The sequence below is a fragment of the Rhamphochromis longiceps genome, linkage group LG23 (genome assembly GCF_057381845.1).
Source record: "Rhamphochromis longiceps isolate RC_006_pf linkage group LG23, R_longiceps_female_GT1.1, whole genome shotgun sequence".
Classification (NCBI taxonomy): domain Eukaryota; kingdom Metazoa; phylum Chordata; class Actinopteri; order Cichliformes; family Cichlidae; genus Rhamphochromis; species Rhamphochromis longiceps.
The window spans coordinates 2,883,087-2,899,769 of NC_140578.1; the positions used below are offsets into that span (position 1 = coordinate 2,883,087).

Below are 16,683 nucleotides of genomic sequence, written 5' to 3' on the forward strand. Positions count from 1 at the left end.
AGACTACTTCGCTTTATCGCCATATTTATTATATGTGATTTATTATATAAGATCTGTCTCTATTCATAGCTTGACAAAAAACAAATAAGAAATTAAAAGCCAGAACAGTACATCCAATGTTCTGCATTAATAGTGCAAATTTTACCCTCAAATTAGCAAAACAGATCATAGACCATCATAATTCTGCACAAAAATGCAACTGTTCTCAAACGCAGTAAATAAAAGCAGGAGCTGTGTGGACGGAGAAGTACTCACAGTTTGTTTTTTGAAACCAGAGGTTAAACATCAGGCCTTTAGTGTAACTATTAAGTGTTTATGCAACTGAAAAAGGCATTTTTTGCCATTATATCAATTAGGATTTATCGTCTCATAAGTTCGAGTTAGTAAGTTGAAATTTTGATACAGAAAACTGAAACTTGTTGAATGTTTTTTTTAATTCAGTGGCAAAAACGAGCTTTTATAAGATATGATGAAGCTTTTTTTTATGCTCCGGGATAATAGAAACTAGTTTTTATGCATAAATAGATTTTCTATCTGCCATTTTTTATTTCATATATAAAAAAAACATGTTTTTTGGAGTCAACAGGAATAACAAAAAAAGCTATTTTAAAAAAAAATCACCAAAATAAAAATGAAAGAAAATAAAACTTGACTACTGAATTTTTCAAAGGAAAAAAAATGAGGGAATTGGATTAAACCACAGATGTGTGCTGTTACATAATAACAGCAATAAATATGTACAATATCCAAACCTGTCCATGAATATAGAAACACAGCGAAGACCCGAAAAAATTAACTAGTGAAAATCTTCATCAACAGCAATAGAAACCAGCAGATAACAGAACAATTAGCCAGATAGGGTTCAAAGATCACTTAACTTCCTGAGTTTGTGCCTCTGTTGCTGCAGATAACTCATCTGTCATGTCTGATACATCACTGATCAGATTTGCTTTATTCAGAGACAGAAAGAAATGATTATAGCACTCCATTTTATAGCAATCAGATACAAACAAACAGGTCATTTTAAATAAAAATGCATTTTTATAATGTATTTAATGTTTTTTAAGCACACACACACACACACACACACACACACACACACACACACACACACACACACACACACACACACACACACACACACACACACACACACAGCTTTGGAGCTTGTGCAGAAAAAAAGAGCCGACTGAAAGTAAGCTGTAAGGGGTAAAAGTATTTGTGTTATGATGGGGTAACTCAAGGTTCAATGCTCTGCCCCCTGCCGCTAAACAATTACCCTTACATAAAGCATCTGGGGTTACACGGGTAAGTCAATGTTGCCACACAAGGAGCTAGTCTGCTGCTGCTTGGACCCTATTACAGTCCAGCTCCAGAAATCAGCCAGAAAGGGGCTGAACGGTGAGGACAAATTGAGCTTCCTCTGTAACCTCCAATGACTAGTTTTCTGCAGAGCACATTCATACAAATAAAAATGAGAAAAATTATTAACTGAGGTGTTATCTTGTGCTTCCGTTTATGAGTTTTAATGAGGAGGTGTAAAGAACGCAGGAGTCGCTGATGATCTTACGCAGACCCCATTAGCACGCCGACAGGAGGCGCAACCTTGTTCTCTGCTGGGGAGTTCTGGTAAAACGTGTCAGAGCGGTTCACCCGGAGCAGAGGCGGGATGGTGGAAGATCTGATGTGGAGGATCCTGGTGTCTGTTACTACACAGTCAATCTGCATCATCACCTCAAAGTCTTTGTCCCTTATAATGCTGTCTGTAAGGCAAGAAAGGGAGAAGAAGGTTGTGAAATAAATCTGCAAATAAAGTTAGCGTACCTTCATTTTGGTGTTTGCTCGAGTGGAGCGAGTGGAAGTGTACCGAGTATTGTTTGAGACAGTTGACATTAGGTAGGGGGGATAACTGCAGGGAGTTTGGGTGGAGGCTGGGCTACACAGATGGAGTCCAGAGGTGAGTCACACACTGGATTTCTCCATCGTGGAGATAAACAAAACATCTCTAAACAAGAGCAGGACATGCGAACTGGAAAGAAGAAAAGTCTGGCGAGAGTGTGGGAGAAAGAAAGAGTGATTGCAGATGATGAGTCAGGATGCTTCTTGCTGGGCTGAGAGACGAAGAGAAAGTTTGGCAAAGCTGAAAAGTCAGAAAGTTTTTGCCGCTGATGAGTCAGGCTGTTGTGTTAGAAGAAACCCGGGGAAAGCAGATGGTGTACAGTGCAGACAACGTTAAATACTGTATGTTTCACAGAGTCATCTGAAAGCTTGACCTACAAACAAGCAATCTGCTTTTATTTTGGAAAATTTAAACTTGGAAAAAGATACTGGACTTCACACAAGTGGTTCATGGTTTGTGGTATCCAGCAAGATATCTACACTCAGCCTGGGGCGGAAAAAACACCCTTTAAAGTGGACATTCTTATAAACTTTTTCTGGGGAGAAATGGGAATTAAAACATGTTGAAGGATCGCTTATATATTCACACTAACAAATAACTTGCGGCTTCTTTTGTGTGGGGGTTGAGATAAAATTCCCCATATGCATCACACCCAATCCAAACAGCCTGCAAAGATCTTTTAAAAAGCTTTGGTCATTTTTCCACATACCTGTGTAAGCCATCAGCTTCCTAATCGTTCATCAGGACATACATTTGGAGGCAGTGGGAGTTCATCTGATTGTACAGAGGCTATAAAATAGCTCCTTCTCAAGACGGAAGATTCCACTGATGCTCATAACATTAGACAGCTAGTACCGGTAACTCTGACTTCATCTGCTGATAAACCTCCGATTTTGCACCTGCACTGAAACCAGAGCTTTTCCAATAGCTTCAGTGTTTCAGCAGACATCTCTGGAAGTCATTCTCTGCATCTGGATTTGTCGCTTTATGACCCTCTCAATTTAGGTCTGAAGGAGACTGGAAAAATGAATCATGTATATTGCGGCTGGATCGGTTCAAGGTCCCGTGCCTCTGAGAGGCTGGACTTATCACAGTGAGTTTACACATTTTTCGCCTTTTACGTTCAAAAGCAATAAAATCCACCCATGGCAAGGAACGCGGCTTTTGCTGCTACACTTGGACTTATGTGACCACTTGCTTGCAGAGTTCAGCTGCTGTTAGCAGACATTAGATGAATAAATACTGTTTTTGTTCAGCCAAGCGGTTACTTGAGCTAAATGCTAAAAACAGCCTGCTAACATGCTGTGTTTACCATTTTAGTTCTATTTGCCAAATAGTGCTCCTGTAAATACAAATACTCACTATTTCAGTCGCACTTTGTTATTCCTTAATGAAATCAATACTTTTTAAGTGTACAGCAATGACCCTGTCATTTCTGGGCTACTGCCTAAACCATTATCCAAACTCAGGACTTACATGTAATACTCGACTCTGTTTACATCAGTCTTTCACCAGAATGCCAAACTGTGTAACGTCTTTTTAACTAACAGCTTGTGAGGCCTGAACAGTGAAAGAGGAAACACACAAACACACAGCTTTCAAATAGCAAGTCTTTGAAGAGGCTGCCAGATCTGCCATCCTGCTCTGCGTGGTCTCATTTCCTCCTTATACTGGTACCATCTGGATCTGTTTCAGAAACCTTCAGCGTCACAGCGAGCTGGTCTACGCTGATAAAGGCCCGATGTCTGGCAGCGGTGCATCTGAGGAAACCTGAGAGTGCATCTCAGGAGGACGTTGGCTGCCAGATTGGAACAAACTCTAAGGATATGTTCATGAAGGAAGGCCTTTTATTTTGTTTACATCAAAAGGAAGCATTATTCATCAGTAAGTATGGTCCCAAACTAAATAATGTGATTTGGGACAATGAAAATAAATGGAGGGTCACATTCACACAAACCATCAGTCCAGTTTTAATGAACTTTTCCAGTATGTTCGGCTTTAACTTACTAAACTACAAGCTATCATTCTACAGTAGAATGTAAGAGCCAATTAGAAGCAAAAAAAGTAATGCTCACCATTAGAAATAAAGAATAATACGCTTAGATTTGACTTAGTAACTGCCAGTTGTGAGGGGGAAAAACTGTCTGGTGAGAAGTTGCTAGCAGTAGCTGCAAAATCAATTGCTAAAGCCCCGATCACGGAGGCCTGCAGTCTGTGAGCCCTTGGCCATTGTTGATCACTAGGGAAACGTTTATATTCTGCAACTGGTTTGTGAGTGGTTGCTGGTAGTGCTGTGGTGGTGCTGCAGCGAAATCCTCCTTTTTAACCCGCTAGCAGGTTGCTGCGGTCATTTCCATAGAAAATGCCATTTCTGCCAACCGTCCTGGATACAGAGTCTGTCTGCATTCAAAGTAAAAAAGCTGCACCTTTCAAAATGTGTTGGCTGCTGTGGGACAGCAAAACTTTTATTTTGAAGGGAAATGTTCTCCATTTCCTAATATTTCAAGTTTTCAAGTTGGGGAATCCACATTTTTCCCTAGCAACCAGAGGTTTCCAGGGGGATCACTGACTGGTCTCTATGACTGAAGCCTTACTGAATTCAACCAACAAGTGGTTAAGATTCATCTGAACCGCAGCGCTCAATGATGGACCAAACAAGTCATTTCTAAAGGCACATAATCACTATAGTCACTGGAGTCTTATTTTTCTGGAGTGGCTTGAGTTAAACATTTGGTTTGGTGAGAGTGAACTCCATTTCTGAGCCCTGCTGTTTAGATTAGGGAAGTAGGAAAATCTGACCCTCAAGTCAATCAGCAGTATAGAGCTGTACATTGAACCCCCAGTGAAAGGCAGCCTGTTGGCTACAGTGCGCATGTATAATCTCACAGAAGTAAAAATAGACTGCAGTGCGTCTCATACGTCCATCCACCTGTAAGTGATGTCAACCCTGAAAAATTCCCCCCTTTCAAACACGTCGCTTTCAATTGATTGAGCTACTTTCAAACTCAGAGGATTACTGAATAAACACACCCCACAGCCCTTATAAGGAGCCACTGCTGTGGCTGATACATTTTTAGAGAAAACCAAATATGTCTAGATTAAATAACTCTATGACGTGTGGACGTTAGATCAAAAACTCCATCTTTAATGTTCAGTTATTGACCAAGACAGACTAAATGATCACTCCAGATTAGCCAAGCCTCTCCATCTCCTCCAGATGAAAACTATTTAGTGACTAGAGAAGGAAGGCATTCTTAAAGCAGAGCAGCAACAGGGAGCTGGAAAGAATTATCTTCCAGTACAGTATTACTCTCCAGTAAGAGGACAGTGTTTCTCCTTCTCTAAGGGTCTCACCCAACTAAATATGCATACATTTGCACTTAATCACTTCAAAGGTCCAAACAAGGACAGCATAAATCTAAAATGCTACTTGAAGGCTGCTATCTGTGCAGCACATGGGGCTCCATATCTAAAAGGAAAGAGGGCCGTGTGGAGATTGTGCTTCAGGAGAATTACTGCAACCTTTGCTTTGTCAGCCTTCCCTGTCTTGGTTTTGCATTAGTCCTAACTTTTCAGTCACAAGGCAGGAGCAGTTGTGTTATTTCTGAACATAAAACGGGTGTTAGCCCTCTCCCTAGGAACTACCACATCATCGAGCCAACTTATTACACGCAAAGACACGAACAGACAGGCATTAACCCGCTGTTTTGAATTTGTAACTCAATTCAAGCGTCCATGACAGATCATGCAAATTTGAGACCTTTGTTGAGCAATCGAGAATCTTTCCAGACCTGACGTTTCTTTATAAATGCCACCTTTGTTTGGCCATTTCAACAATTAGCTCACAAGCACATCTTGGATTTCACTATTTACTGCTTATTTCAATGGTTTCATTTGACTGGCCTGGACCTTAACATTCCTCCCTGACAAGACCAACCGAGAACAATGTTTACCTTCATCTATCTTCACCTAACACCCATCTCACAGAAAAAAAAATCTAAATGGCCTCGTCTCTCCTGCTGAGTGAGCGGCTCACATTTCACCCACTCACTCCTCCCAGGGTTAGCTGCTGAAACATTAACCAAATTGGATGCTTCTCCACTCACAAGTATGAAGTTAACAGGAAAACAAAAAGGTTCTCAAATAAAAATGACAGTTCAACTGTTAACAACAGTGTGGTGTCTTCCTATTTGCTTACATCAGACATAAACACAGCCCCTCTTGAGCGTGTTCTCTCTCAGCTCACTTCTACACGTGCTTTGTGAAAATCAGGCCACCTGTTACTGAAGCATCTAATGACCTGACTTTGATAGAACGCACTGATAATCCTGCAGATCTGACAGCCGTGAAGCAAAGTCTCGATAACGTCATGGATGTCAAAAACACGCATACACCAATTGTCAATCATTTGAGAATATGCACAAGTGCAAGTCTACGCTTTCTGCTGATCCAGTGTTTGTTTTTGAAGGCAGGTGGTGAGAATAAATGAGCGACTACATGAGCTGGAAAGCAGCCCCCAGAACGCAACCAAGCGCGCTCTGATTGCCACCCACTCTGTCCACAGCTGTGGACCGCGAGAGCGTTTTCAAGAGTAAATTGAGTCAGATGAGCTGTGTCTCTGCTCTCCCATCTGAAGCGGACATGAAATTTGCTTTAAGTTATTTGATTATGAAATGACAAGTTATTATGTGACTCAGTAACAATGAATGAATTGACCAGTGTACTCTGAGCAAAGTGCTTAGACTTTCAAGTAGGTTTAATAGTCAACTGATGCACTCCAGGCAAGAAACCAATGTTCTTCACTTATTTCTTTGCTTAACTGCTGCCTGTTGTTTAATTTGCTTCTAAACTAAACCCTTGAAAACACAACCACAGAAGTAAAACACAAAACTCTTGTTCTAATAGAATTTCTAACCCTTTTTTTCTGTAAATGTCTGAGGCCACAAGTAATGCATTCTTGTGGGCAAACGTGATTGAGAATGTGAACCTGGGCTGCCTTTTATCTGCCACATCGCGCTGCACTTCCAAACTGTGTCTGTGCTGCACTTCTTACCATTTATGTTCATGGCTGGCAACACGACAGACATCTTGGGTGGACTTCCTTTATTGTGGCTGGTGGCAGGAAGTAGGAGATGATCCTGAGAACAAAGAAGAGAAGGTTGGAAATTGGAGAACGCAACAAACTCAAAGCAAACAAAACATCCGACTTGTATGTGTTTAATGATAAAGAGGCCTTTCACAATGAGTTTAGAGCCTTTTCTTAAAGAATACACACGATCAGCTTCAGCAGCTTAACGAGGCTTCTGTCATCACGGGCAAGATAATAGGTGGAAGAAGCTGGGAGACGTTACAAGTTGCTTGTATTATTTATCAGAGCATGAAGCCGTTTGTTCCAAGCTGAAACTTTTAAAGCTATTAGAACCACTGCTGTGTAAAACTAATCTATATCCAGTGCACATTTTAACAGATGAGTAAAACTAGCAAAGCAAATTAATTAATTAATATTAATAATAATGATAACAAAAACAAAGAAAATGAGGAGATTAAGACAAAACAGAGTCTAAGAATGAAACAGGATGACAAAAGATGGTTCTTATTCTTTTCCCAGTTTGTGAGGCAAAAACATATTTGTGAACCCATAGAGGCTGAGAAAACCTAAACAGCTGCATCGACGCCTGCTGAAGACAATATCATGTGACCGGTGTAACGTTAACAACAGTGAACCTGAGCAGGTAACTGTGAGGTTCTGGTGTGAGTGACATGAAGAATTAAGGTTGCTAAGGTGACGGTAGACAGGAATATGGGTCCAGGAGATGGATTACAGAAAATAAACAGGATAGGGCAATGACAGTTTCTATTTCATAACAGTGAATACGAGAATGTGCTTCGTAGTTTCTGTAACGTTTCATCAAAATGGTGCAAAAATTCATAAAGAATTTTGTTTCGGTTAAGTGTATGTTGTGATCTGTGCTCATGGGAACTAAATGCAAGCTGAAAAGGTGAAATTATGTGTTAAAATGACGGCGTGTCTGTGATTGGAGAGTGGAAGGAAAAACAGAAAACACCAGCCACATTACTGCTCCTCATCAGGGGCTTGACAAGTCCACATGACAGCTGATGCTGCCATAGCGATGGCTGAAAGCTGGCAGTGTTTCCATCACGTCGCCCCAATGCACACTTACATAAAGCCACAGGCGCCACAACAGCATCAGAAGTGACACAGGGCCACACAATGACGGCAGAGTAAGACACACCTGGACGATTCTTTCTTTAGCTCGCTGAGAGTTGTGTTTTCCATCGTCTTACCTCATTTACTACCTAAATTAAGACACAGGTGGTAACGCATCTGCACGGCCTTAAGCTGCCTTGACCGAAACGTGACCTGTACATACTGTACAGAGTGACTTCAACTGCTGGAAGGTGCAAGAACAGACCATAATGAAAAAATACTTTTGTCTCAAGGGACAAAACTCAAAAATTTTGTGACTGGCTTTAAAATATAAACAATTTAATCCAGAACTTTGGCAGTCTTGTAATAACATCATACCAACTGGAACAAAAAAAAGAAAAAGCATTCCTGCTTTGTCAGACACACACACCCCGAAACCCAGGAAACCAAATACAGGCAAATAAACAGAGAGAGAAAAGCTAACGAGGTCTGTGAGAATTAAAAGAAGGTCACAGTGAATGACTGGCCTGTAACTAAAACACTTTACATGAAGTGTCTATTTATCATTTCGTCCTTATGTTTTTGTCATATTCATTAAAAAAAGTATTTTTGAATGCTATCTCCAGTTGAATAAAATCAAGATAAGATCAGATAACACACAGAAAGAAGAGGAACGGGCTAAAATGTGGAAAATGCAAGTGTAAGAGAAACACCTGAATAAAGTGCAATTCACCTTTAAAGAGTTCAAAATCCAAGAAACAAATTCCTAAATCTAACAAATCCACTGAAGCGCTTCATTATTGTTATTTTCTGTCTTTTTAATGCCTTTTTTTTTTGTAAGGAATGACTGGTTAATCAAACTAAAAAGCTGCCCTAAATTTACGTTTGAACTATTCAATTGTTTGTAAAATATCCACAAAGTTTCCTTTTGCCAAAAAACTTTTGTGAATGAAAGTTAAAAAGAGAGAGAGAGGGAGAGAGATTATTACCTGTAATGTTAATGGTTTCTGACACGAAGTTGGAGAAAGCAGACCACCCTCCTCCCCCTGCTGGCTACTTGACCTGCAAAGACCTTCACCTCGGGTACACCATTGTTCCCTTTGTCCTTGTCGTCACTATGCCAACCTAAAGCCGAACCTTTGTGTCTCGATCTTTGGATTATGTCAAAATTCTCACCGCCCTGACTAACCCTGAGCTTACCTTCACCGAGATTATCCAGCAGTCTAGAGCAGGAACATTCTTAGCCTTTCCAGTTAGACTCAGTCCAGCTTAATTATCACCAACCACAGAAAAAAGAAAAAAATGAAAAGAGAGAACAAAAAGGTGTTTTCCAGCTTCAAAAGAGTTTTTGATAGCAAATTTAATAATATCTCAGCGCTATCACTTTGGAAGCCGCTGTGCGTTTTTGTTGTTCAGTGAGATGGCAAAGAATAAAACTCCTGTAAAACTCAAAGCAAAAAGTTTACCGTGAACCAAACTAATTTCCCTTTTTCCTGGTTAGAACGAAGGGATGAAAGGCAGATATGAATATCATCAAGATAAGACTACAAGCCACATTTAACCATACATTTATATAGTGCTTTGTTCTATAAACTTGCAGGCCAATTTAAAACAAATAAAACCAAACAAGCATGCTTTCCAGAAAACTGGAATGGCCGATGGAAGCCCGTACCGGCACCGGCAAACTCCACACAGAATGGTTTGAGCAGAGCTTCTTGCTGTGAGGTAACAGTAATAACCAGTACCCCCCTGGCACTTAGTCTCAAATGCGCAACAATTAATAAAGATCAAGATAACTGACAGTAATATTTGAGTATAAACAAATATTGCAAATTCAAAACTGGCCTTTGGTTCAAAAGAAACCTCTCTGCTGAAGAAGAGAGACATTGCACTAAATTTGAATCCCTTGCTTAATTTTGGTTTAATCACAAATCTGACCAGATTCAAACAGAATGAAATCGGTTTAGTGTTGATGTGTAAAAACTTCCAGCTGCATTTTGCTTCATGTGCCTTATTCCCCCATTCACCTCAGCTAGAAACAAGTCCAAACTTACCCTACGGAAAGACACGACATAGAAGGTGTCGCCACGGCGGTTCAGCTCATCAAAGAAGTCGGTGTACGTGTGACGAGGGGCGTAGTACACCTGCAGCTCACTGCCAGGACTCCTGTGGAAGAAACGCAGATAATTATGAAAACACTCGTCAGAGGAATATGGTAGCAATGAAACCTACAAACATTCAAGCATGCATACTTGTAATTAACTGCAGATAGTAAATGTAGGATAATCTGTAATATATCCATATTTCAACTATATGATTTATATCACAGCGTCCTATTTGATTTCTGCTTGTTCAAACACCAACTCAAACAGCAACTACTAAAACATCCCAGTGGTCTGTGCCTCAGTATAACAGACTTGCCCAGTAATTTGCTGCTGGAGCACAAAGTAAAGCCTAAAAACTGCTACTTCGCTATCTCACTGCAGCATTGAGTACTTCCTCCTATTTTTGGTGTTATGTTTTTTTCATCTGGCCTTAAAGAGGTTAACTTCTGAAAGTGATTTTCTTTCATTTTCCTATGAACTCAGATATTTTGTAGCCAGATTTAAAAGCGGCAAAAAGCCATTGACACCATCTGTGTGATCTAAACTGTGCAGCAGAAAAGTTTCTCGTTCATCGCCAAACTTCTAAAGCGGTGTGCAAGGGTCATCCTTTAAAAATCACTGCATCATAAATCGAATATTATAAAACTGTAAAATATAAAAAAAGGGGACAAATGCCAAAAACGCTCCAGTTTCTATTTAAAGCAACGCTTTGGTCAAATTCTACTAAAACACCAAAACATGGCAGGTTATTATGTCTACAGGTGCATCAACTAATCAACCTTCATTAAAACAAAACACAAACACCTGAAATTTTCTGTAGCCGGCCTTTACTTACTTTTCCGCAGTAGTTTCTGTGTATTGAACCGTCACAATCTGGCTGCCTTCGTCCTCCTTATTTCCTGTTTTCTGTCAGGGAAAAACCAGACAATTAGCTATAATCTGTGCAACCACATCAATGCCCATGAAAGAGAACAGTAAAAATAAACAGTATTGCCTACATAAAAGCAGACTATCCTTTCAAAACTCCTAGAGATCCACACACACACACACACACGTGTCAAGGTTTTCTCCTGATAAATGACATCTCGTTCAGAAATTTTACAGCTGTCATGAAGAAATAAAGACTCAGGTGGTGATCCACAGGCACATGTTACATCAGAGTGAGCAGATTTACTGTTCAACTCCAAAGGCCGAAAGGGTAAAACAGCTGAATACAGACAGGCAATAAACACCTCCACCTTTTCTGTTAATACAGATAAGAACAATGTGTGTATATATGAAGTGGGCAGATGGTTGGCTTTAGTAGACTGGACCTGCTGTGACAGATTTTGAAAAAAAAAAAAGAAAAAATATGGAAAAAAGGAGCAGGGGGCACTAATCCCATAGCTCCCCTCTAAGTGTTATGTTTACTTTCTCAGGGCTGCCGGATTAAATTCAGCCCAATAAAGAGAAACGAGAGGCAGAAAAAGGGGTAGGTGTGACTGGAGGTGAAACAGTGGTGAAAGACAGGCTCTGGGTTGCCAAGAGACTTTTAAAGTGGAATGGCTTGAAATCCAAATGAGGTTTAGTTTGCAATATGTATTGCCAGCAGCAAATATCACGTAAATTTGTGCACGGACCATTACGTGTGTTTTACTGTTTTGCAAAACACGCTGCTGTGACTTACCAGAATCGTCCTGGTGGGTTTGTGGTTGCTGTTATTCTCTCGTCTCGATTTGGTCTGCTGAACTTCGTGACGGTGGACCCAACCCCTCAACTCATGGGCCAGCCTGCCAAATTAACACAGTGCGTCTTTGCATTTTAGCATGAGGGGAAACATATGGACAGTAAGCTGTATATGAAATAAAGTTACTTACTCAATGCACTTGGTCCTGTTGACAGAAGGCTGGCAGGGCGGAGACGGTCTGACAAAGATGGGATCCTTTACCACCATCAGGGCTTTATCTTCAGATCTAAAACAGAATAAAAAGCACAGAGATGTGAAATAACCAAAGAGCCAAATCTTTGCACAGCCACTAAGATACTCAAAAATCTACGTCAACCTGCTACAAATATTGTGAATAAAGAGCAAGAACTAATACGGCTGCATGCAGTTCACTGCAGGCAAAGTACCCATGGTGGAATAAGTAACAGGGAACAAAGTGGCACCAAATTGGAATTCATCTTGGCTTTAATGTGGTGATAATTACACTAGGAACTAATAAAAAAAATTTTTTGGTTCTTTTTGCTCAACATGTGCAGAGGTGGCAGTGATCCAATCGCTGAATGCATGCATGAAGACATATACTTGCATCAAAGGGGCGAGTGCAGCGACGCATGCTGCTGTAAATCCTGCGCACAATTATCATAAACATGCTACAGAGTTGAGCACTGCCACCCAAATGGTCACATATAGTCTGACTCTGAGCACAGACAGATGAAAACAATCAAACGTTACCACATTTAAGTTCAAATGATTAGCACCACGCAGCACCTCCTGACTTTACTCTGCAGATTTTACTCCCTGACTCTGGTTGGAGAGTTACAGAGAGTGAATGTAACTCTCGAGGTGCCGATGTAGACTACCCAAAGAAAGTGCCCACCTGTGCGGGGCTTTGTTAAGAAAAATGTAAGTCAGCGACGTAATCCCTCCCCTGGGCCTCACCAACGTGAGCCAATTTGTTGACTATGCCTCATTTTCCCGCCTCTTAATGTCCTGGAAATGGTTCCATGAGACAACATGTCAGACCAAAGAGGCCTGATAGTAAGTTTAAAAGAGGGGCCCATTTTAACCTTCAAGCACATGAGCAGCTTCCTGTTCAGTGGGACCCTAAGATTAGATCGCATATCTCCCCAATCATTCTTCTCACTGCTGGGTTTGGTGCTGTCACCCCTTTTGCAAAGGCTAATGTGTTCCTTCCTGCCTGCGCTGTGTTTAATGCTGCTGAGAAACTTGATACTACACAAGAACAGTCTGCATTAACATGTGACAAAGCCTAGGCAGAGATCTAACACACAACGCAGGATGCCTTGGAGACGTTAGATGTTTGACCACCTTGCAAAACATAATTTTCATGACATGGGGAGTCAGGTATGGTACCAAACAGGAATGTTATTCATGCAATTTACAAATGTAACTGCAGGATCTGGAGTGCATTTAGAAAAAACAAAGAATATATACATAAGCACATAGAAAAATAAACTATTAACAATATACAGCTTTCTGTCAAACAAGAACTGACCCCAATTTCTCACCTTGCAGTTCAAAGCGCAACTACTAGACTACAGCAAGGACGCTGGAGGCATTCAAACGGCTGTTTGGACAAGGTAGGTGATCAGCTGCCACTTGTGTTTACATGGGCCTTAATGAGCTTCACCGGTTCAGACTGAGCACAGGTGCATCCTGGTCTAGTTACATACTGGATAAACATGCTGTTGTGAAGGCAGTTAGGGGGTTTAGCTCATTACCTGTCGCCCATCTCAGACGGCCTGCTGCCAAGAGCGTCAGGACCGATCAGGCGTTCAATTTCTGCCTCTGGTGAGAAACCCAACAGGTGTCTGCCACTGTGCTGCGTGGAAGCAACTTCGAGCGAAGAGCCCGGGCCACCCTGAAACAGACTGATGACAAAGAAAAAAGTCAGTTAAGAAAAACAAAAAACCCGCAGGTGAGGTAAAATCAGGACACTTGAGTTAGAAAAGAAATGTAAAAAAAAGAACTTGGTGCTGGACTGAAATGCACGTGACCCACATCCTGTGCACAGGAGGGATTTTTGTTTTTAGCCACGAGCAGAATCTGAACTCTGATCTCGACTGCACAACCCAAAGGGCGCATGCACACAAGCAAAAATACACACAGTTACTTTGAGTGGTATTACTACGCTGTGTGGCATTTTCATTTCAAAGGGATCTAACCTCAAAGCGGGCATTTTTTACATTCCAGAGGAGAGCCCAAACACAAAAAGCCACAGATGTGAGCACAGGTAGAGGCTCACACACACTTCAGATACTGTGAATGCAACCGCAAAAGCAAACTCATTCGCATGTTTCCATGTTTAACCTCTAGATAAAAAGGAAAGAAAAAAGTGGATTTTAGTAAAGAGAAGTTTCAGATCCAGAAAAGATATGCTTGGATCCTCGTGGAGAATGAAATTCCCAGTAGGAAATAAACATTTTTATAAAATGAGAACAGAAAATTTTTCAATACACTTGGAGGTGAACTGCGCTCTTGAGTTACACAACCCCTCCATCTGCTAGCTGAGAGGAATCAAGTCCCCCCCCTTTGGTGTAGTTTTATATAACTCATTACAATTTGTCCCAATTGTTAATATTACAAGCAGAGATAAGAAAAATGACCATGTGCAAATGCTTTTTGCATTTCTTTCTTATGTTTGAAGCCAGAATGATTTTATTTTACTTTCACAAGTGGTAACAGTTTACTTTTGCCCCAGCCCATCACAGTGTTTTGAGAGTTATTCATCCATTAGTCAAGAAGTCCTATAAACTCTGGCAGCAACATCAGAGGACTGAACTGTACACACAAGAACAATACGGCACATATGAACTATTAATCGCCACTTTCTTTTCCAAGAGATTGGCTTTGGTCAGGATAAAGGTGGGCTTTTATAGCATGTGCATTAATGGACTACATACTACTCAGTACTATGCTCTGGTGCTTGGCTCCAGAGCATAGTAGTAAAGTCTTACGGGGAAACCCCCAAAAGTATTACCATGCAAAGTCAATGACTTTTAATATACACAAATATTAGCTCAACCGATGATCACCTTTTACTTTTTGTTCAATATACTTGATAAAAGAGATTTTTCTTCGTTTTGAGGGAGTGGGGCGGTTAAAAAGTTGAAGACATCGTCTGAAAAGGAAAACGTTTTTTGCATAATATCTTACATGTAGGGCGTGCTTCCCACTGTGAGTCACGGGGCTTCCCATTTCTATTCAGTCAATAATCATGGCAGAAATATTCATGCAGCCTGACAATATCAGCGTCATCAGCACTCATTTGGTTTGAATTGAATTTCAGCCATCGATCACTGTATCAAATGACTTTTTATGGCAAGTGAAAGCATTCATCTGTTCAGTGTCCCACGCTCACCTCATTGGTGCAACATTAAGAACGAGGAACACCACGACCACCATGAGGCACACCGCTCTCCTTTTGGGTGCTGTTGCTTTCAGCGCTGTGTTCTGCAGAGAAAGCGAGGAAACCCATTGTAGTAAAAACGACTTCCAACACGTGCACATGTGCCTGTACTGTGAGGGAAGCGCTGGTCGTATCTCACCTTGCTCAGAAGGCCCTCCAGCTGTTTCTTTAGGTTGCCGTTCTCATTCTTGAGCACCTCGTTCTCAGACAGCGCCACCTTCAGGCGAGCTTCCAGCGAAAGCAAATACTCTTTCTTCTTTTTCCGAGACAGGGATGCTGACTCGCGGTTTTTTATCATGCGCTGTTGTCTCTGGGACAACTTGGACTACAGTGGGAATGTGAGAAAAAAACAGAAACAAGGACATCATTTATTATTGAAGTTACGCCAATATTTTATCCTTCCTCGACTCCAAACAGGAAAGAGAAGCAGTTACTTCCTAAGCCACCCGTTGGACTGCAGACCACAGGTTCTTCTGACTTAAATAAAAAGTCTTTTGAATCACATGAGCAGTTGTTTTTAGTAAAATGATCCAAAAGTGTCTTGGGAATGAGGAGAAAACTAGAAACATCTCGTGCTTCCAAAAAGTTAGGTTACGGCTGTCTCATCCAATATGCATTACAGACATCATAAATACAGCATCAGAGGAGATTCACTCAATCACTACATCTCTACTGAGTCACCACCGGTACAGAACTTACTTTCTGTTCCAGAGTGATCGTGCTGAATACCGCTGGCAAAACATTATTATTTCCCAGAGTAGTTGATCTTTAATCTTTCGAGTGTATTTTTTTTTGATAATTATGGGAAATAAGCGTGTGAACGTGTGCTTTGTGATTTCACAGTGACGTCGACCATCAAGTCCAAACAAGAACCGAGGATGGGATTAACAAAAAAAGAAACAAAAAAAACCACACAAAATAAAAACAAAACAAAAAAAACTGCCCATAAACATAATTACTCTGACCACAGCGTCTCTGGGAAACTAAACATCATTTTACAGTCAATTCTAAAGACGTATGTTATATTCATTTGTATTTACTGCCATTTCATTTCACATACATGTGCTCCGACATCTGCTCTGTCCATTTCTTGAACCAACACTCATTCATTAACACTTGGAACACATGAGGTATATTGAAAAATACTGAGGAAGGAGAGGTGGGAGAAGGCAGAGGTTTGAATTGCAGAGATTGGCATGAGAAAAAAGAAATCACAGGAAACGCAGAAAATAAATGGAAGCAGGAAAGATAAACCCAACATAAAAGCCGGTGCCGACTGTGTTATTCTCACCCAGAGACTCCCTCTGTTGCTGGTGCTCTAGTTTACCTCAGTGATAGAATAATAAACAGACACATTAAGGATGTATTGTAAGG

General features: G+C 40.8%; 1 protein-coding gene across 1 annotated transcript in view; it reads right to left on the reverse strand.

Moving 5' to 3' along the window:
* Window positions 1-7: 7 nt before the first annotated feature.
* atf6 (activating transcription factor 6) overlaps window positions 8-16,683 on the reverse strand; it is a 29,913-nt gene continuing 13,237 nt past the window's right edge. Inside the window, exons 8-16 of the mRNA XM_085399493.1 lie at window positions 15,449-15,634; window positions 15,262-15,353; window positions 13,622-13,771; window positions 12,031-12,126; window positions 11,841-11,943; window positions 11,010-11,080; window positions 10,124-10,235; window positions 6,954-7,038; window positions 8-1,763 (exon numbers count right to left, since the gene is read on the reverse strand). Coding sequence (XP_085255619.1) covers window positions 1,567-1,763; window positions 6,954-7,038; window positions 10,124-10,235; window positions 11,010-11,080; window positions 11,841-11,943; window positions 12,031-12,126; window positions 13,622-13,771; window positions 15,262-15,353; window positions 15,449-15,634 — 1,092 coding nt within the window. The 3' untranslated portion in view covers window positions 8-1,566. The remainder of the gene's footprint in view (window positions 1,764-6,953; window positions 7,039-10,123; window positions 10,236-11,009; window positions 11,081-11,840; window positions 11,944-12,030; window positions 12,127-13,621; window positions 13,772-15,261; window positions 15,354-15,448; window positions 15,635-16,683) is intronic.